General features: G+C 41.5%; 1 protein-coding gene and 1 pseudogene across 11 annotated transcripts in view; both read right to left on the reverse strand.

The window, feature by feature from the left end:
• The window catches only part of NEK10 (NIMA related kinase 10), a 240002-nt gene that overhangs the window by 185858 nt on the left and 31461 nt on the right, over positions 1-22683 (reverse strand). For 8 of the 10 annotated variants that reach the window (XM_082687003.1, XM_082687002.1, XM_082687000.1 and 5 more), the window contains 5 exons: positions 14719-14803; positions 4523-4564; positions 3120-3198; positions 1979-2046; positions 179-258 (listed from right to left, as the gene is read on the reverse strand). In XM_082687003.1, coding sequence (XP_082543129.1) covers positions 179-258; positions 1979-2046; positions 3120-3198; positions 4523-4564; positions 14719-14803 — 354 coding nt within the window. The remainder of the gene's footprint in view (positions 1-178; positions 259-1978; positions 2047-3119; positions 3199-4522; positions 4565-14718; positions 14804-22683) is intronic. The other 2 variants (XM_082686999.1, XM_082687007.1) reach the window with 1 other exon arrangement.
• On the reverse strand, positions 4996-6533 carry LOC309847733 (protein SET pseudogene; annotated as a pseudogene). The gene has a single exon. The product of its transcript is annotated as a protein SET pseudogene (transcript).

Genomic DNA, 22683 nt, shown 5'->3' on the forward strand with positions numbered 1-22683 from the left:
TTTGAAAATGATGCTTCTTCATTCAGGATCATCTTCAATATATTAATGCTCCTTCATGCTTATTTTTCATAAATTATAACTATGTAGATAAGTAACTAGAGAAACTGATCTATTTTTTTGTCTCTCCCACCTAAACTGCTATGGCAGTAGAACTAGAAAGATATTAAAATACACTTACCTTTCAGCTAAACTAGCCAGAGCCAGAAGGGCACCCAACAAAACATTAGTATCTCGGGCACCAAGTAAATTTACTAATGTCTGAAAAATGAAGTAAAAGAAAGTTTCATTGTGTAAGTACCACAAGATTCCTAAGTGGTATAATGCTTATAATGCTTCTTTCAAAGATCATTGAGCCTTAACCTCAAAAGGAGTTTTTTTTTATTAAACATTCACCACACTCAGCTCTTTGAGAGGGTACAACCTCTTCCAGGTTTGAAACTCAAGGCCAGTTCCTTGTGGCCATTCCTTACCCAGAGCAGAAGCAAAAGGGACCAAGGTACACGGCCAAAGTTCTCACTCTTCCCTCTATTTTTATATGCCCAGGAGGGCCCCTCTGCCTCTTCTGCCTCTCCCCAAGGACAAGTAGGGAGACTAATGATAGTAACTACGATACTGGGAGCAAGCAGCCATTGTTTTTGAGTTCATGCTTTGAACTCATTGTGAACCAGGCATTGTGGTAGGCCCTTTCCCAATTGTGGAACTACTTTTCACCAGAGTGTTGAAAACTGTCTTTTTACCCCCAAACTAAGCAAGATATGTCAACCTTACCAAGCACTTCATTTGCCTCCCAGATCTCTAATTGATGTTTAAAGAGCATGAATCGATGCTTCCAAATACCATGCTAAGTAATATGACTTAACTGGAAGTCTGTACTCATCAATTGCCTTTTCTGAACTCCCATTAACGCATATTCATCCCTCTACTCTCTAGACTTTTAGAACTTAGAGTCCTCCAAAAGTGCACACCCAGATACATTCAGGCCAGAGCTGCAAGCCGTGTTACAACTGCTTGGTTGATTTTTGGTTTCTGTTATATCAATTTTCCCCCTTATGATTTCATTCGTTTTTTTAATAAAGCTATCATCTTTATTTCTCCAATCCCCTCTTCTTATTCTTCTCTTACTTTTATCTCTAATCTCCTAACACATTCCCCAAACTTGAGTCACTGACATAACATTCCCACAATTTTCACCATATCCACTTAACTCCTTAATGCTACTCAAAAATGTTCCTCAAATTCTAAGTGGTAATATCAGTGAAATAGATATAGCTATTGAAAATAAAAGTGTTGATTTGTATATGACCTAGAATCATCTCTTATATAATGAACAGCACGTGGGAACACATTTTAAGCAACCCTGCTCTAACATATGCTCAAAAGTGGCCTCTTGGAATATGAGAAATCAACAGATTATTAAAACTTGGCTGTAGGCAGCTACCATCTAAATAGTTTTGCTATAGATATAAATTTAGTCTGTTTTAACTAAATGTGCATCCATTCATCTTAAAATGCATGTTTGATCCATATGCCTGTAATATTATACCATCTGATTATAGGGTTGAACCATATGAAATTGGGCAATTTCATATGGTTCAAACACATACAACTCCATGTGCCATATAGAATGTATTGATACGTATACACACACTTTGTTCATTTGTAAAAACACACACTGAGGGGCAGTTTTTATATAGCAGGGCTTTTCAAGCAACATTTAAATAAAGCAACAGACTTGGTTGTTAATAAGTGGCATAGGAAAAAAGAAAAATAAAAAAGTTTCAGAAAACTGCTTGTTATTCTGTGTTTACTCTTTAGGCTGATGAAGAATATTAAAGGCTTGGCAGAGATTTACAATTCTGGGCTAGGTTAGCAGGTTTGTGAACTATAATTATTAGAAACCTGATCACAAGGCTCTGAACCCAGCATGTGAACCACTGCCATAGGAGACGAAGTGTTCCCTCCCTCTGGGGCCACTCACCTTGTGGGCTCCACTTGTGGTGACCCATTCTCTTTGGTCTTTGACAGCAGCAAGTTTCTGAAAAATATCTATAAAGGAAGGAAATAGCTCAAAGAGGGATTCAGCACGTAAGGGCAGCAGTATTCATAGAACCGCAGGTCTAACGTACGGATGGGCAAGCAGGGAAAGGGCACATGGGAAGACAGACAACACAAAAGGAAAAACGGAGGGAGGAGGAATAGGGTCATTTTTTTTTTTTTTTTTTACTCTGAGAGTTACCTCTGAAGTTCAACTAATAATTATTATATATTATTATTATTATAATACAATATGGAGACAACAAAAAAGGCAAACATCTCCTTCTGCTTAAAGTTGAATGAGTTCCTCAACATGATTACAACTTCAAAGTGAGACCTACTCTTCAAAGATCCATCCTATAAAGATTTCAGATATAAAGAGGAGAGGAAGGCCACTGAAGGTGATGGACGCAGCAAGGCTCCTCAGCTGAGGGGAACAGATATTCTCAAAAAAACTTCCTGGTGCCCAGGGATCACCATGTACTCTCCTTTCCCTGTAACTGAGAATCAGTGTGCTGTCCTGGAAACAAATACGGGAAACCAAACCCTACAGCTCATCAAACCTGAAAGGGCTGCAAGGTGAGGCTGGAAAGAGCCTCCAGAAAGAAAAGATTTGAGTTCCACACACAGAGACCAATGTTTCCACATCCTTGTCACCACATCAGGATCTTTTTTTCTTTTTAATGTCTACAACTTTTAAACTTTATGAGGCAGGTATTATTATTAACCCAACTTTATAGATGAAAAGTGAACAGCCTCTGGCATTTTAATAGATATCAAAGGAAGCAAAAAACATTTTTACCAAAATCTGCCATTATGGAAGTTCCTCTTGCATTAAAATAAACTTGTGCTCAGTGACAATCTGCAACATGAAAGTGGTCTTTTCAAGGTAAGATTGTGATTTGAAGTTTTTCTTCTCGGCATATTTTGCCACTGAATATAACAATTGGCAGGGACTCCCAATACCATAACTGTGTGGATGGGTATACTCATAAATATTCAAAAGATCTTTTTTCCTACTGAAAAAGCCATCCCGCTCATTTGGCAAGTGGGAGAAGTTGCCGTGTCCCCGCAACAACACTTACACGTCATGTTGACCAGTTTGTCCACACTGTGCGGCTCCTCTCCGTAGCCGAGGTACTCATTGGCCACGATCTCCATGTACTGCAGGAGGGACCAAACCAACAAGAGTCATAAGGATTAGTAAAAACCACAGGAGCAGAGAAGGGACAAGACATGTACTTCTGAAAATGACCGGTAGATGGCACAACGGATTCACCAAATAACACTCGGGACTTCACTCAAGTGAAGGTTCACTCAAGTGCAGGGCCAGGTTCACTCAAGTGCAATAGGTAGCTTGAGTTTCTAGATTCTTTGCCTTCTCTTGCATGCCCTGAGGTTGAGGGAGGGGCCATGGAAAGAGTGTATAAACTCTCAAAAAATGACGTGTGACTAAATAAGTTTGTGGTGTAATTTGGCTCCAAATACAAAAAAAAAAAAAAAAAAAGAAAATTATATCTAACCAGCATACACACCAATAACAGTAATCAGAATAAAATGGGCACGGGGTAGTCTGATAATCACTTACTGTAGATAACTGATTATAATAAGAAATAGGGTCAGAGAAACACACATAAATTTCTAATAGAACAAGGGAAGTTAAGGTAGAAAAAAGGATCCTTTATAATATAATTTTGTGAAAGATAAGCCATTTCATTAAATGAGGTAAACCTTCAGCCAATTAAAAAATAAAATCTTAAAAACAAAAACTAGATATGTTTCAGCAATTTCTCAAGAATGAAAATATAATAAAATATAATAGATTTAGCATTAACTGGCCATTAAACTTACTCTTCCATTAATAATACAGAATGAGTTTGCCAGTCCAAAGGTTCATTATGAAAATCATTCTTTCTCTACGTGGTAGGAGAGTGGGCTGTCCCAACCCAATGCCATGCCTAGAAATTTTGCCTTATCATACTAATAAACCCAAACATTTTACTGGCTTAACCTGCTTATCTTCCCTCAGTAGTTACAAAAGCAGACAAATAAATGGAGTTAAGATCGTTCCTCACATCATCATGTATTTGGAAATATTTTAGTGAGCATAATTTTTTGTGTGTGTGCAACAATTGTGAACATCTTTATAACCAGTATTTTCCCATCATTTGGTTTGTGCAATGTCGAGGATCTGGGCCTGCCAGCCAACACCTATTTCTTCTCATTACTAACTAAAGACATGTGACCTTTTATAGAACTTTTCTTGTTTCGGCAGGCTGGGTAAAATTAGCTGGAACAAAATGTCATGGGTCCCTTCCTGCTCTGTGAGTATCCTGCCTCACACACACTTATCCACCCTGCCTGCTCCTCCGCTTGGCAGGCAGCCTAAGGTAAGAAAGCCATCTGCCGTCACACACCTATGTAATCCTTGCCCAGAGCCATGGCACCAAATGGAAAGGCAAAACCAGCCACCGCGAAGGAATCTTACCTGAGCTAGGTTTTCAATTCCACCCAAGCAGTGGAGGATTTCCTAATAAAACAAAAATAACAGAAGATACACAAAAGTTGAGGGTGGAGGGGGAAGTATATTTTACATGTAAGTTCTTGATTAAATCATGAGATTGATAATTATTTTTGAAATCCAGGTCCCACATAAATATGCAGCTCTTTAATGTTTGCTGTACAAACCATATTAAAGATAAACTCTTTTTTTGTGTGTGTGTACACATTTAGTTTTATTGTAACAAAGCAACTTGTACACTTTTAACGTTTAAAACTGAGCATCATCTTTCCTTTCCAATGAAACAAAAAGAAAATTTTAAAAATAAACAGGAACAAAATTATAATAGAGAATGTCAATTCCAAATAGGATCCTACAAGTTCTGCTGATTCTCCCATCGAGTGTCAGGGCTCAAGTCATCATTAGGAGAGTTTTATTTTAAAAGTGTCATCTTAAACTGCAAGGATGTACATTAAACATCACAATTAAACATGCCAAAGGAGAAGCCATGTTGTCAAAATGCTCACTTAACCCACCCAAACATCTCAAACCCACCCTTTGCTGACCTTCTATAACCCCATTTTTTTAAGTTTTTTTTTTCTTTTTTTTAAACAAGAGAAAGTAGACAGGTACATGTTGGTAAATGCTAACTGTCTATATTCACATAGAGACACAGTGTAATCTCTGAGCCCAATATACAGAGAAAGGAGGAAAAAAGCTAGAATTCTATGCACTACTACACAGGGGCCTAGCACTCTCCAGCTTCCAGCAGAGCTAAGGGAGCAGAAGGCTTTTCTTTTTTCCCACAGAGCACGGTGGTGTTGATACCATAAAGTTTTTGTTTTTGTTGAGATAGGAAGGGACAAAAATTAATTTGGAGCAAAAAGGGGTAGAGATTCTTTCCCACTGTATTCTGCTCAAGGTATTTCCCCCCAAAATAAGCTGAGAACCATGGTATAGAGGGAGAGAAAAAGGAGACTTCAAAATACAGGGCAAATGAGCACGAGAGGAGAAAAGAAAAAGAAAAAGGAAAAAAAAAAAAAAAAGACGGCAACTTGCTCCCAGGGACTGAAGAAAATTAAAAAAGGAAGGTTGGAATCCATCAGTGTTCCATTAGTCATCTTCTCCTTCATCCTCCTCTCCTTCCTCCCCCTCATCATCATCTTCATCTTCTTCACCTTCATCCTCATCTCCTTCTTCATCAATATCTTCCAATCCTCCTTCTTCTTCATCATCATCATCATCCTCTTCTCCTTCCCCTTCTTCGTCATCCATATCGGGAACCAAGTAGTACTGTAATGCATTTGGCCAAATATCATCTTTGATGACTTCTCCTAACTCATCTGCACCTGCATCAGAATGGTCAGTAAACCAGGTGAAGAAGCTCTCTGGTTCCTCATGCTGTCTCTTCCTGCTGGCTTTATTCTGTGTTTGACTTGAACGTTTCGTCAAATCCTTTCCATATTTCCATTTGATTTCAGTGGACTTTGAAGATGGATCACCACTCTCATTCAGATGAAATTCTTTGGAGAGAACTTTATTTTCGAAGTAAGGGTTTTCATCAAAATAAAAATCTATTCTGTAACCTGATTTAATATCTTCAAATTCTGTCACTTCAACTCTTGTCAAATAATGCAGCACCTCTTCATCCTCCTCCCCAAGCAGTGCAGACACTTGGGGATGATTGACAAATGTTGTTACCCAAAAATTGGGGATTTTGGCGATCAATTGCTACCTCTTCTGAAAAAAATGGTTGGCGGAGTTTGTTATATTTCTGTTCTACTTTCAAAATCTCCTCATTGGCTTGTTCATTAAGTCTGTCTATTTCATTTTGTACTTCATCAATATATTCAATTGCTTCTTGCTGTTCTTTTTCTCCTTTATGCAAGTGCTGAGATGTTGACGTCTGCCTTGGCTTGAGAGCAGGAGGCTGTCTTGGTTTCTTCGTTTGAGGCGGGAGTGAAGACTGGCGTTTGGGGGCCATGGTTCGAGGAAACTCCAGGAAACCGGGAGAGAGGCACGTCTGGAAGCTCTGATTCTTAAAGATAAACTCTTAATAAATATGAAAGTTGGGTTGAAATTAAAAGAATGAAAATGTGCTCAGACCTGCAGCCTGACTCCTCATTTTTTCTACTTCCCCTCATGTCATCATAAAATGTTACAGCTGGAAAGAGCTGTTAAGATATCACTCCCTTGGGGCATCTGGGTGGCTCAGTGGGTTAAATCCTCTGCCTTCGGCTCAGGTCATGATCTCAGGATCCTGGGATCGAGCCCCGTATCGGGCTTTCTGTTCAGTGGGGAGCCTGCTTCCTCCTCTCTCTGCCTGCCTCTCTGCCTACTTGTGATCTCTGTCTGTCAAACAAATAAAATCTTGAAAAAAAAAAAAAGATATCACTCCTTTACACTGCAGATTAGGATAACTAAGACCCAGGATGGTAAGCCACTTTGCCTAAGTGACCAGCCTGGAGAGGAATGGAATCCAGCATCACCAACTCCCACGACCTTCCTGTAGGGCCCTGCCTCATGTGGTACACAGAGAACAGCATCAGCCTCATGGAGAAGCTGGTTAGAAATGCAGCACATCCACCGTGCCCCAAACCTGCTGAGTCACATTCTGAATTTCCACAAAATTCCCAGGTAAATCATAGACACTAAAGGTTGACTAGGATTGCTCTAGACAATAGGGCTCCTCCTTGAAATGAAGAGGCTAATGTTCTTATTAAACCCATACTTTAGGGACGCCTGGGTGGCTCAGTTGGTTAAGCGGCTGCCTTCGGCTCAGGTCATGATCCCAGCGTCCTGGGATCGAGTCCCACATCGGGCTCCTTGCTTGGCAGGGAGCCTGCTTCTCCCTCTGCCTCTGCCTGCCACTCTGTCTGCCTGTGCTTGCTCTCGCTTCTCTCTCTATGACAGATAAATAAAATTAAAAATCTTTAAACCCATACTTTAAATGAAGGTAAGAATCATCATCACAAAATGTCTCCTGATACAGGCTTTTAAATCCAATGCCCAATAAGAAGGCATTTCACAGAACTTCTGAAATTACTCTAAAAGCAGTAATTAGGGAAGACGGGTTGGGAGGTTGCAGTCATGAGAGGGACCAACTTGGAACTCTATTAATAGCAAGTGCTCTCAGATTATCCACATTGACATTTATCTTCAGGCAAATGTGTTTCAAGTGACCCTAACCTGTTTAATTAAAGCTGTACTCTTCTTAACATGCACACAAGGAAGTCATTTGAAAAATAAATATTAGCCATCATTACAATTCTGGGAAATGCATGGTGATGGGTACACAAATGTGAGGGAGAAGAATCTAGTTCCACCGTGAAATCCACTGAGTGGGTGGGCTGAAAAAAAGGCTCAAGATTCTTGAGGCCTCCTGGTCAAGGTTTCCTTATTGTATGTGCAGTAAATTTGGAAACACTAAACATACCCATGTTTAAATTAAGTATGAAGCGACACTTACAACTCAATTAAAAATAGTTCTGTGGCTACCCACTAATTTGAATTTTCACCATTGCTATTCACTCTAGAAGAGTTATAATTAAAGAACAGAAGAATATTATATACATTATTCTTAGTTATGGCAGAATATTTTATACATATAAAAATAACATTTCAAGGCTACTAATGTTTATTCAACAGGTTTTTTTTTTTTTTTTCATTCTTATTACGTAAAAATCCAGCATCAGGCTCTGAAGAGGACACAAATATGCAGATGACTGCGGCCAACCTCATTGAGCTTTGGGCAAGCATAAGGTAGATATACAAACAACTAGCATTTAAGACAGAATTTGGTAAGTGCTATAAGGAAGTTATACATGAAGTGCTATGATGTCCCAGGAAGGACACATAATATCCTGCTGAGAGGACTACAGAAAATGTCATAAGGGTGGTACCCATGGAAAAGGTTTAGAAGGATGGACAGATCTGCTAAGAAGAAATAGGTGAAAATCAGGGAGATTACAAGCAAAGAGAACAGTAGGTCCAAAGATGCACAGAAGTTGTGCAAAATGAACATCAAGGTGTTCCAGAACTCCAAGAAGCACTTCTGTAACTCCATAAATGGCATTTCTTGGAATAATGTCAGAAAAGCATGGTGGGACCAAACTGTGTGAAGGCTTAGCTGTGAGCCTGAATCTGAACTTCATCATGTAGACCATGAGATCAGATGACAACATTGTGTGAACAAGGGGTGATTAGAATCAGCTCTGAGGACCACCCTCTGGTTTTGCAATGAACTGGAGAGGGAAAGAAAGCCACCCGGAAGCCCCGATGGTTGACAGTGGCAGTGGGCAGAACAGAGAGGCAGAGACAGTCTATGAAATAGTGTGATCCACCAAACATGAAGACATGCTGGAATAAAAGCAACGAAGTAGAAGACATCACCATATTTGAGCCGGGGGACTGAGGGGTAGCAAGATACTTTAACAGACCCAAGGAAGGAGAGAGGAAGAGTCTAGGTTAGAGAAGACTCCACTTGGGACATACTGAGCTGCTGATGGGATGTTCACTTGAGAAAAGTAGAAGAGACCTTGAAAGACGAGGAGAGGGCAAAACATTGAAATCTGAGAGTCGATGACTTAAAGAGAATTGAAATTTGAAGCTTGGGAGTGAGAAGACACCAAGAGAGAGAATAATATTTAAATGTCTGGACATGGGGCGCTGGGGTGGTTCAGTTGGTTAAATGTCTGAGCTCAGGTCATGATCTCAGTGTCCAGGGATCCAGCCCAGTGTCAGGATCCCAACTCAGCAAGGAGTCTGCTCATCCCCTTACCCTTTCCCCCATTTGTGCTCTCTCTCTCAAATAAAATAAAATAAAAATAAGGAATGCTTGGGTGGCTCAGTCAGTTAAGTGTCTGCCTTTAGCTTGGGTCATGAACCCCGGGTCCTGGGATCGAGTCCCACACAGGGCTCCCTGCTCAGTGGGGGGAGTCTGCTGCTTCCTCTGCCTGCCACTCCCCCTGCTTGTGTGTGTTCACTCTCTCACTCTCGCTCTCTGACAAATAAATAAAATAAAAACTTTTAAAAAATAAATAAATAAAACATGATTGGCATGGTCATTTTTAAATTTTTACCTTAACGAGTAACATATATATCCAGTAATCACTATTAAGAATTGGGAACTAGGGCTCCTGGGTGGCTCAGTCAGTTAAGAATTGGGAACTAAATCCTATTTCCCAAACTCCATTCTGGGAATAATGCATTTATTCTGTGGAGTGGTTGGTATTAGACATTCTGTTTTAAAAATAATAATTTCATGACCAAATTCAAATCAGCTTGGGAAATGATAATGTTAAACAGAGTTTAACAAATACTTTTATCTAAGGACCCCTTGGGGCCTTTAACATTCTGCTGGGCATTCTAAGCCTCCAGTGGGAGGACAGAGGTACAGCTTTTCCCAAACAAAGATCATTCACTGAAGGACGCTTCTTTTCACAGAAGGAACACAGGAGTAAGTATAGGAAAGGGAGAAGGCTTTGTCACTCCCTGAGAATGTCGTTTCATACTCAAGAAATTACCCTCCGTATATGAAATAAACACTGCCCCCCACCCCATGCTTCTATGTAAACTGGGGCAAGTCCACAGACTCCTGGTCTTCTTTATGTTTCCTTTGGTTATGCCCATGTGACCGCTTTCACCTGAGAGTGTCAGCTAGAGAAAACCAAGACCACAAGGTCTGTACATACCTGGGCTTAACAGTTCTAGGTCCTAATCTGAAAAGCAAATATGACTGCACGCTTGAATTACAGCAACACTTCCTGGGTGCCCCGTCAGATCTCAGCATTTTCTCCCTGGTCACAAGCCCAATGGTCACAAGACTGGGTTCAGTACCTCTGAGCCCAGTGACCTGGACAAAGTCCCCAGGGCAATCTGCCCTTTAGTTCAGTGTGCAATATGTAACGAATACCCTTGCTCTGACTAGTCCCTGAGGTTTTCCTTCCAAAAAAAAAAAAAATACAATAATGTAATACAGATAATGAGTATGTTCTCAAAAAAATGGGAGCACAATGCAGCACCCAAATGGGTGTTGGTAGTGCACAACTATTTCTGCCCCAGCTGAAAATGTCAGTGCCATTAGACACTCTCGTCCTAGATCTAGTCAGCAACCACATCAATGCCAGGCACACTGCAGAGAGCCCTTAATAGTGATTCGCAAATGTGATCACTTTACTTCACCATTCAAAACTCAAGAGTGGTTCCATGCTGCTCATGCTGGGGTCATGATTTTAAGGCCCCTCTGTGTGCTGGTATCTTATCTTTCTAGATGGAAGAGTAATACTCTTCTAAAAACTTGCTAATGCTCTATTTGTAGGGGGTGAGTCAAAGGAAAATATAAGAGATGGTTCAAAGTTTCCTACCTTGGAGTCTGGAGGCAAGGTGGTGTCACTAAAAGGATGAGAAGTTGATCTGAAGGTTTAAGGTGAGAGGGAGAAGCAAAGGGCTCCATTTTTAAAGTTGCTGAGTGGAATGCACTCTCACAGTGCTTCTCAAACTCTTTGGTCTGTACTCCTTTACAATTTAAAAATTACTGAGAACCTCAGAGAGTTTTGTTTATGTGGGTTATATCTATTTACCATCTTAGAAGTTAAAGGTGAGACATTTTTAAAGCACAGGAATACACAAGCACCTGTTCCCTCAGCCCTCAGAGACATGGCTTGTCACACATCCTGTCATCGCTGGAGAACACCACTGCACACATATAAGGCAGCGAGTGTAGAAGGCAAACAACATCGTGGCATTATTTTTAAGATATTTTTGGCCTGGTGGAAGCCCTGAAAGCTTTCAGAGACCTGTAAGCACTCCCTGGGTCACACTTAGAGAACAATGGTGCTACTGTGTCATACACATGGCCATCCAAAATATCCCTGGAAATTTGGGACTTACACAGAGAGACAAGTATGAGACTGGAGATAAGTACTTGTGAGCAAAAAAACACTGTCGACCACAACAGGTGAAGCCAAGAGCGTGGAAGCTAAGGGAGAAGATGATTAAAGAAAAGAACTTCGGGAAGATTAACATTTAGGAAGGCAGGATTAAGAAAAAGAGCAAGTAAAGAATAGAGAAAGACGCAAAGTGCTGAGGAAGGGCCAGAGCCCCATGGGGTGGGTGAAGGCAAACAGAAAATGTGGGGAAGCCTCTGCGCTGCAACAGGAGTTGAGGAACGTAGGTGCTGGGAAAAGGTCACTCAGCCTATCTTTCGATTGTGGTTTCTAATACAATTGTAGGTAGCAGCTTTTAAGATCTTCACTGTATCCTCAATAACCAACATGCTCTGGCCTCACAAGAATGAGCGCAGGTGGGCATTTATGTTTCTCCTACGTGGGCCTCCTACTATACTTGAACTCTCAGAACATAGGTCTTTCTTAATTATGACAAACTCTACACATGTATACCTTCATAATGGCTACTCTTTCATTCCTTCCAGCTTCTTCTCCATTGAGCAACATACTGAAGTCTCTGGCAGGCAAGAGCCAATCTACAAGCCCCCAGTTTGCAACCTCTGGATCAAGGAATGCTGACAAAAGCATGGCTTCCTGGGAGAACCCTGTACACGGAATTCAGTGTGCAAGATATGCAGCCAATCAGTTCTGACAAAAAGGAAGTAGGTTCAAGAGACATAGCCTGACTTTTCAAGAAATGGAGGAATGAAGGTAAGGTGAAGATTTGAAGGAACACCTGGGTCAAGGAGAGGACATTTTTATGACAATGGAAAATAGAAAAGGAGCCACTGACATAGTAAGAAAGAGAATAGGTAGAGGGGAAAGCCTTGGCAAGGAGGAGGGATATTTCTTCTGAAACAAGAAGAACATAAAGTTTCAAGGTAAGCCAAATATTTCAAGCAACAAAAAAGAGATAATAAGAGAGCTCCCACTGGGATGGTTTTGGTTTTCTCCATAAAACAAATGATGCTGTGATTTGGTGAGAATGACGGGGGTAGTGTTTGAGGAGTTGGGGTTGGGGTATGAGAAGTGGACCTGGTTTGGACCAGTCTCTGTGGATCCTGCAGCACTGACTTAACAAGAAGGGATAGAAATGCCTAGCAAAAGTGAAGACTTGCTGAGATTCAATGGCATAAATTATAGTAAATCCCAGCAAAGCTCTGTGACTTCAGCAAACAGTTCTTGGCAACTCAAGAAGTTAAAAAACTGCCTGACCACATGCTCTTCTTTGTGGAAAGAGAGTGTGGGGGAGAGATTCAGAGAGAATCCCCTTCTATGGAAAGGCTAGAAATCAGGTTAAGATTCCTTTAATATGTGTTTAGTCACAAAATGCCATAAACAAAGAGATCACTGAATTCTTGCCTGCAGAGAGCAGGGCAATCAACCCAGTCCCAATCCATCAAGAACAAGACTAAGAAATGCAGTACTTCAGAGTGGAGATCTGCAGAGTATGAGACAGCTGTCATCAATTCTCTGAACAGAGAGAATAGCTCAGAGTACATCTATTTTGCTAACTTCTGTAAGTAAAAAAACTAGATTTCCTGCTAACAATCCATCTTCATGAGAGTCAAAGAGGGCATTATTAATAATTAAGTGGGAACAATGAGCACATTCTGGGACTGATCTGGGAAAAATGGAACACGTGGTCCACCCTTATGAGATATGCCCCACACAGAATTGCAAGCGGCAGCTCAGAAATACATGGAACACACAGTTCTGTAAAGTTGGTCATGGGGGAAAGGATGCTATTTTCCCAGGAAACTTTGAGCAACCAGGACAGAAGGCCATTTGGAGTATGCTCTGAGGCCCAGGAACAAAGTTAAATGATAACAGCACAAAACCCACTCAGATTACCAATGAGGAAGTAGTGATTCTTCTAAAAGGAAAGTAGTGGAACCACCATGAATCCCAGAAGTCTCAAATCAGAGCAGGCTCTGTAGCTGACTAGTACCAAAATACTTTTTTTTAAGTGCCAAGTTTGGAAAAGGTGGTCACTGGGGTAATGAAAAGAGATACATTCTGACCCAAAACAATTCGTCAATAAAATTAAATCCAAAATAAGAGATCTACCTAGTGGTCTGAGCTTCCCAGTAGCTTATCAGGACAGGATGTAAAAGGAGATGCTTCTTAGGGGTGAAAAACAATCTGTGAAAATTACTGAAGCATGTATGAACACTAAGAACACTCTAGATAATTAACACTGCAAGCAGAAGCAACAATAACTGATAAGCAGTCTTGAGGCTTCAGAGCAGTGGTTCTTAAATTGTGGTCTTCTGACAAGCAGCATCAGCATTACCTGGGAACTTACTGGAAAGCTCTTCAGGCCCTCCCCGAACCTATGGATTCAGAAACTGTGGTGATGGGCCCTCGCCATCATGAAGTCTTCCATGTGCTTCTGATGGACACAAAAGTGTGAGAGTTGCTGCTTGAGGGAAGCGGCTATCTACCAGCCAGTACTGGAAGAATGAACTTTCAAGGTTCAGGTGAAATATTAGGTAAGCTTCTCTTTAGAGTCTCACTGCGAAAGCACCAAGTCCTGGCTATGCAATGTGTGGGCCATGGACCAGTATCATGGGCATCCTCTGGAAGCTTGTCAGAGATACAGAGTCTTGGGCCTCACTCTATACGGGCTGAATCACAATCTGCAATTTACAAGATTCCCAGGGGCTTCTTAGGTGCATTCAAGTTAACAAAGCACTAAATGAGGGGCAGGACACTCCACTAACTAGGGAGGGGAGGGAAAGGTTCTTGACCTCGCAGCCCTCATTTGAGACAGACGGGAGGGTCCCTTGCTCACCTCTAACTCAGGGTCTGAGGCTGGATGTGGGGAAGGGCACAGCCTCTGGAGCAGCAGCCAAAAATGCAGCCCTGCCTTTCCCTCTGGAGGCTTCTGGAAACCCCTGGGAAGCCCCCCGCTGGTCACTGCTGATGCTGACCCAGTGAGTTGCTGAGTCTTGCTATGGCCAAGTGTACACCTCTCTGATTGATTGCCAGTGGGTTAAGACATACACCAAAAGCTCCATCCACTTGATCCCATAGTTCATATAGCAGCAACTTACAGATTGTTTTGTCTCTATTAAAGCGTGTCTATCATATCTTTTTAGATAGCATGTGAGATGCCTCCTAAATTTGAAGGCTACTGAGTTGTGAGAGAGGAAAAAGGTTAACATGGTCCCAGTTTTTTTTCAATCTCATCTTCATGAAAAGTAAGAATTATTTTTTATTTTTTCCACCAACCTGGTAACACGGATCCCTCATTAGTAGTCTCAGACAGATTAACACTCTCAGAAAATGAATAGATGGGGCTCGATGAACCCACTCTCTGAAAGAAGAAAAGAGAAAGCACGTTTGTCCATGTTTAAAAGGCCAGTGTGACAGAGCAACGCAAGATGATGAAGGGGAGTAGGGAACATACAAAGGAACAGAATTAGTTTATTTCAAACTTAATCTGCAGTAAGGAATGTTAGTTGGTACCCGAACACTCAGATCATTGCAGTGCAAAATACATAAAGGCTGTCATTATCCTCATGAAGCAGAGGCCTCAAAATTATTTGGCTCCCAGTGCCCTTATTGGCTGAGGGCGGCACCAGACCAAAAGACATCTCTAAACTTTCCAATAATTAGGTTTGACTCAATAAGAATTTATGCCCAGATAACTTAGTATCCACTTGAAAAAATAATACACATAATTATAAGAAATGAGCTTTTATTTTATTCTTGACCACATTTACTTATGAATGGGGTATGTGCACCTTAGGCTCTAAACAAATTCTCAAGCCTTGTAACCAGATTGCATACTACCATCTTCATCTTCTCTTCCAGCTGAATTTCACATCTTACTTGCTTTTATCATGGCAACCACAGAAAACCCAGCTTCAGAAAAATATGCCGTCATCATGGGCGCCTGGGTGGCTCAGTGGGTTAAGCCGCTGCCTTCGGCTCAGGTCATGGTCCCAGGGTCCTGGGATCGAGTCCCGTATCGGGCTCTCTGCTCAGCAGGGAACCTGCTTCCCCCTCTCTCTCTGCCTGCCTCTCTACTTGTGATCTCTGTCTGTCAAATAAACAAATTTAAAAAAAAAAAATCTTTAAAAAAAAAAAGAAAAGGAAAAAAAAGAAAAATATGCCGTCATCTAAAGGAAGGCAGCGCAACCTTCTTAAGGAAACCATAAAGTATCTGGGTCTGACAGATGTGGTGTAGCTCTGTTTTCCTTGCAAATTTAAAAGACCCTATGACACCCCTGGGGGTTCTCTGTAGCCTCCAGTTTGGGAAAACGCTATGATAAAGTACTTTCTTAGGTCAGTTTCCCCGGAAACAGAACCTGAGACAAAGGTTGGTGTTCAGGTGAATGATTAAGGAAGGACATGTCCTCAGGGGAGACCACTGAGGGTGAGGAGCACCAAAGAGAAGGGGAAAAGCAAGCAAGGGCACCATCTCAAGCAACACTTGTCTCCCACTGCCCTCAAAGTTAGTCCAACAGTGGCGCTTGGTATAAATGTTAACAAAACCCTAGAACAAAAAGTGCCTTTTACTCCATAGTTAGCCAAGAAAAACTGAGGAAGATGACAAAAGCTATTCCAGACTAGAATCCACATAATTTCTCCCAACCTCTCACACCTGTGCCACAGCTGAGCTAATTATGCATCCAGAAAGGTTAAGAGACTTTAAAGATCTGCCCTTCCATCACCTGGTACCTTTGCTTAAGCTGAGGTCCCAAGCTGACCCTTGCCTGGCCTGCCTCCTATTAATCCTTAGACTTTGGTGGTAGAATTCAGCTTCATCTCCTCCACGGTCCTAAGAAATTCAGCTCTGCCCCCAAATCTGCACATCTTGAAACTGAGAGCACAAGACCCACCCTCCTTAAAGGCAGAATATCTATGGTCACAGCCCCTGGAGGTGTCACCTTCCCCCATTCTATTCTATCCCAAATCCCATCCACTAAGACTTAGCTCATGTAAAGGAGCTTGGGAAATATGTTTTTCTCATAGTCTTATATTCCTAAGGATGCTTGAGTCCTCCTGATAGATTAGAAGCTCCGTCAGAGGCCTTGCTCTGGAGAGAGAGGCTAAGCAAAATGTCCCAAAAGCATCAGTGGCTGAGAATTGCTCCTGGCAGCAGCTGCCCACCATAGCTACCATCAACCACAGCCCTCTTCCACCCCAGCCACCATGACAGTACACCTTTGCTATGGAGACAAAGCTCAGTTTCTTCTGAGAAGAAAGGCAGGGCTCAACCCATCCCAGGGCTGCCAGCCCAGGCAGAATTAGCCAAGGCCACAGTGGGAAGCTGGACTGTTGTAGTTCATGCAGACTTCCTTGCATGGGGAAATATAATACAAATTCAAAAAACACTTTGAATTTACAACCATTACGTATGGGAAAACATGTAAGGATGTGGTTATTCTGAGGCTCCTATTACAGAGAGAATACCTTTAATCTTTATAAATAGGGAGATGGCACATGACTGCTTTCCCTTTCAGGTGCTGGGGTTAGCTAAAGATAGCACATAGCCTGAACTGTGGTGCAAAGATACGACATCCCAAAGATCAAACAGAAATAATGATCAAGTTGCAACAGCTGCTAAAAACCTAATGAGGTTTAATGCTGATTGCTTTTCATTATTTAAGAGGAAAAGCTACGGGACATATTAAGAGGTGATTCATGCTACAAATATGTGTGCACTGGTATTTTTCCTGTTAACTATATACACTCTTCATGAGGAAAGTTCATGACCTTTGCAATGTTTTTCATATTAAAGTAAATATGAAAAGTTTTCTTCTATTTCCTACCCCCTCTAAAAAGGAAAAGGAAAAAAAATTCCAGAATAGGCTTTTTAAAATTATTATTATTAAAGGAGTATAAATAAATGAATTCCAGAAAAGTCTCAGAGTTAAAAGTTCTGTTCCAAGCAAATGGCATTTTTTGTTTTGCAATTTTGGGACTGAAGCCCAAAGCTATTAATATTTCTACATGATTCTGGCCTCTGCTGTTGTAAATGTAAATAGAATTCCTGGTGTCTGAGTCCTTTGGCTTCTCCTCTCTGAGCACTGACCTCTGAAGGAGCAGTTGTTCCTTCCTTGGCTCCCAGCCCTGAACCCCCCACAAGGACGCAGCACATGGGATGGATCTCCGGTATTCAAGTGGAATGGAGTGCTCTGTAAGACGATATAGATCTCTGTTTGCCAAGAGTTGGGGGAGTAGGAAACACAAAACTTAGTGCAACCAGAGAATTATAGAGAATAATAGCAACCAATCATAAAGACAGGGGCCCTGGTTCTACTGAGGCAGGAGAGTCTCAAGGAGCAGAGCGGCTGGCTCAAGGCTGCACATGAGAGTAGAACTGGGGGCTGACTCCTGGGCCAGTGCTCCTGCCGTCCCTTCCATCCCCCTCCCCCAGATCCCCCAGGTGGGGGTGACAAGGGAGACAGTGACTCTCCAAAACGCATCTACTGTGGAAGCAGGAATGTTGGGCACAGCAGCCGGGGGTCCTCTGAGGCAGCTCTGAAGAAGCTGTCTGTCTGCAAAGATAGTGTTTCCCTGGAGGGTATGTCCCAATATAGCCACCGCACAGCAGCGGATTCATGAGCAGGCAAATATTTATCCCCTCTTGTGACTGAACTTTTGCCACTTCTTTCACAGGACTATTAATACATGGCAGCGTGATCAGCTCCCACGGCCTTTGTCCATGACCACCTGCCACGTTGCTTTTAGCATCACACGCCACTTTCTGCTATCGATACAAAAAAGGGAAGGAAAAGCGGCACTGGCCGCATAGTCGTTGAAAGGAGGGTAGTCAGGGTTTCACTTTCTTGCATGGTGAAAGAGACAAATAAATATATGATGTGAGAGCTCCATGTAAAAGTCAGCCACGAGTCAGTGGTGTTGGACCATAAAACTGCAAGTACCAAGGTCAACAAGACAGCCAAATGGCTCTGAGGTTAGCTGACTCCAGGGGCAGACGTACAAGCCAGAGGTTCACCCCTGACCTCATATGTATCATGCTTTGCTCTGGTTCTTGCTCAAAATAAGCAGCACCTTCAAGGTGGGGTGTTATTTCAATTTCCCTTCTCATTAACACACAAAACAACACCAGGAAAACTTCTACCTTCAACTCAAAATTTAGGACTGGAGAAGTTCAAGCCTGTTTCAAAATAAATATTATCCCAAATTCATGAAACAAAGCCCTGTGGGGTTTTTTTTGTGTATGGGGGGAGATCCTAGAAGAGTAAAATTCACATCAAAATAGATATGGTAAAACTTAGATGAAAAAAGAATATGTGTGAAGAAATTAATTCAAGGAACCTTTACTGACTTGTTCCATTAATTTTAATGGGTCTTTATTTTTCCTCTAGCCCCAAATAGGCTCCCAAACAAAAGTCTATCTAATGGGGCTTTGCTGGTTCCTACAGTCAGTCATTGATCCGAAAAGACTGTCTACATGCATTTCTTCTACATAGTTGATGGCAGTTTCAGAAGTAGAATGCTTTCACATATTACTCATCACCTTCTTGTAGCCAGGCACTGTTACCCACCCAGAGGTACAGCAAAGGACAAAACCATGCACTTGGGGCACCTGGGTGGCTCAGTGGGTTAAAGCCTCTGCCTTCGGCTCAAGTCATGATCGCAGGGTCCTGGATCGAGCCCCACATTGGGCTCTCTGCTCAGCAGGGAGCCTGCTTCCTCCTCTCTCTCTCCGCCTGCCTCTCTGCCTACTTGTGATCTCTGTCTGTCAAATAAATGAATAAAATCTTTAAAAAACAAAACATGCACTTGTGTTCATGGAGCTTACCTTCTAAAGGGAGAAGATCAATGATAAACACAAACTAATAAAAATTCATATGAGGCATACAATGCAGGACAACAAAGGTTAAAGTTTAGGAGTCCAGGGGATACTATTTTCAGGCAGTCAGAGAAAGGTTCTCTGATAAAATTAGCATCCAAATGAATTGAGGAAGGAGTCTAGGTCAGAAGATCGAAAGAGTTAAGTATATAGTGACGAGCAGAAGTGCAGTTGATTATGCAAGGAACAGCAAGGAAGCCCATGGGGCTGGAGCCAAGAGAACATAGACAAGTAATAGGAGTTGAAGTCAGAGAGATGGCAAGAGCCAGATGTGCAGGACTTTGTAGAATAAGAACAGGAGCTTTGGACTTATTATTCTGGAAAGCCACTAGAAGGCTCTAAGCAAATAACTAACACAATCCAACAGAGATTTTTAAAGGATCCTTTTGGAAATAGTGTTGAGAACAGTATAGGGAGCCAGAGATCACAACAGGGAGCCCAGTTAGTCTACTGAAATTGTCTAAGCAAAACATGATGGCAGCTTGGACCTGGTTAACATATGGAGAAGAGTAAAGCTCGGGGTGCACAAGTTAAGCAGGAAAAATCAAGTCTTGTTTTCAGTATGTCAACACCAAGATCTCCAAAGAAGAAAAAGTCCACTAAGGCATATGTAAAACAAAAGATGAATCAACAGCAGTCACAGCTTACAAGGTACAGTCTGCCGGAGCGACACTGATAAAGGGATGGGTAGACTTACATAAATCCAAGTGTCTGGGGGCTGACTGACTTTAGACATGGAAACGTGCTTCCTAGAATGTGTCTGGAACTCAGTGCCTGGCTCTCAGAATCTCACGAACTGATGGGAAGCTGTCATTTATTGATTTGGCCATTGATTGGTTCTGGCAGTTATATGCGTGCGGCCCAAGAAAAAGCACTGCTTTCCTGGGAAGGTGGGGACATATTAATTTCAAGCCTGTTAGACATCCAAGTGGACAATTTTTGCAAGAAGCAACAGTAGAGAGCAGAACAGAGAGAACATGATTACTGAAGTGGTACTTTTCTGATGCAAAACTACTTTGATTAATAAAGAACCCAGGAACCAGGCAGAGGAGAAAAGAGCATCAGCTAAGTCTTGTCTGAGGATCCTGGGCTTGGCCTTAACCTCTTGGCGACTGCATGTATCAATGAGGCTGGACTGGACTTTTCCTTCAGGGTCTACTCCAGCTCTGTAATTGGATGATGTCTTTTGTATGTGTGTGTGTGAATATATATGTATATATTTGAGGAGAATAACATTTCAGGAGAAATAAAAATATAAGAGTTAAATATTTTCTCTAAGATATGTGATGGGAAGATGCTTGTTTTTGTTTGAGAGTTACATGAGGTCTTAGGTTCTTGAAGGTTATTTTCTTCTTTTGTGCATTTAAGATTCTGAAATTTAGAGCAAAAGAGAGACAAAAAGGCAAGATCCTAAAGGAGTCTCAGCCAATGAGACAGCTCTTTTAAAAACTTTACTTTGGATAACATATGGTTTTTGTATGTACATAATAATTTCTCAAATAAATGAAGAAAAAAGCATAGAATTTTTAAAACATTAAAAGGAAAGATAGCAAGAATTAATGGAAGTACTTCTAAGAGTGGTATAAAGGGTAATTTTTCATTTTTTTTATCATTTTCTGTATCCTTACATTTTTTTATGGTGCTCAAAATAATTTAATATGGAGAAATTTCACTACAGGAAGACTCTCTCAGAACCCATGCTCTCCAATAAAACCAACGACAATGGCTTCAGCTGGAGATAAAAGCCCTGTCCACTGGGAGTTCAGTGTATGGGAGAGAGGAACAGGGGCCCAGGGCCATGAAACGGAAGGACAGGTGAGGGGCCAGAACAGTGAGGAAGACAAAGATGTGGGAGCAGCAGACTTACGGTGAGCATTAGCATGGACGGAGGCTCAGAGGTGAGAGAAAATCACTCTCCAGGGAATAATCAGGGGCTTGCTGTGACCTTGGTGAGCCCCATGGATGCATGAGGCAGGAGCAAAAGATGAGGCCAAGAGGGAACAAGATCTCAAAGGGCTTTGTGAACCACTAGGGAATTGGAGTTTTACCCCAGTCCTTAGAGGATGGCCAGACTTTACCAAAGTGACCATGCTGACCTTTTCCCAGGCGAGGAGGAAATCTTTAAAGGCCCCTATTGACCTGTCTGCTACCTGATGCAAGAAAATCACAGAAAAAACATCTCTCTATCAACTTTGTACATTTCAAGAACTAAATCAAGAGATCACTTCCAGTCCTTTCCTCTCACCTCCCCAGATAGGATCTGGAGAGCCAGTGCTGAAGTTCAAGTAAAGCTCAAAGAAGAGTCAATTGCATCGTGACCTAGGCCTAGCTTGGACATGGACAGCAAAGGTCTGTCTGGTAAACAAATAACTGCATAGGTCCTGTTGGTTGGAAGCTCCTGTGAAGGCCCCTGGACGCTCTGAATAGCATTTCTAAATTGTGAAGTCTCTGCCAGATGCTTTCCCTGTCTCAAGAGGTTCTTTTTTTTTTTTTTTTTTTTTAGATTTATTTATTATTTTGGGGAGGAGGGACAGAGAGAGAGGGAGAGAGAAACCCAAGCAGATTCTATGCTGAGCCTGATGCGGGGCTCTATCTCACAACTGTGATATCAGACCTGAGCTGAAATCAGGAGTCTGATGCCTAACTGTGCCACCCAGGCACCCCCAACTCAAGAAGTTCTTAAGCTCTTGTGTGGAGTATAAATAAATATCTTCCCAATCTAGACTTCTAATAGACGCACTTCCAAAATATGCCAGTTTATAGTAGATATTTCTGAAAAAGGGATGTAAAATAGTAAGGACACCAACTTGTTCTTACTAGAAAAGTGACTGCATTTTTAGACCAAAAAGGTCATGCTAAATGAGTCAGGTGGCACTCTTTTAACTGAAATTTGAAAACCTTGTATATACTTATGTCTACAAAAGTTACAGAAAAGGAAGGAGAAGATATCCTGGCAATTATGGGATAATCGTACCAGGAAGAGACCAGTTAAGTGAACTCACTTTAAATAACACCAAATTTCATATTAAATAGGAGGTGACATGACTTAATGAAAACATGATCTTAAAATTTAAACTATGAAACTGAGATCTATTTTATTTTACATTTAGCAAAATTTCAGTTATAATTGCAACTCTGCCCTAATAACTAGAACAAAGCAAGAATGGATGCTGCTGACATCTGGGGGCATACTTTTTCTGACCAATCATATAATATGATCCAATTCTCTTCTTCAATTGTCTCATGCTGCCAGTGCCTCATTTGTTGGGTTCCAACACTTCACCACCATCACTATTAGTATCTTCAGGAAATTCTATATATATTCTCTATATAGAATATATATATATTCTATATATTCAGAATTT

The sequence above is a fragment of the Mustela nivalis genome, assembly GCF_964662115.1.
Source record: "Mustela nivalis genome assembly, chromosome: 1".
NCBI classification, from domain to species: Eukaryota; Metazoa; Chordata; class Mammalia; order Carnivora; family Mustelidae; genus Mustela; species Mustela nivalis.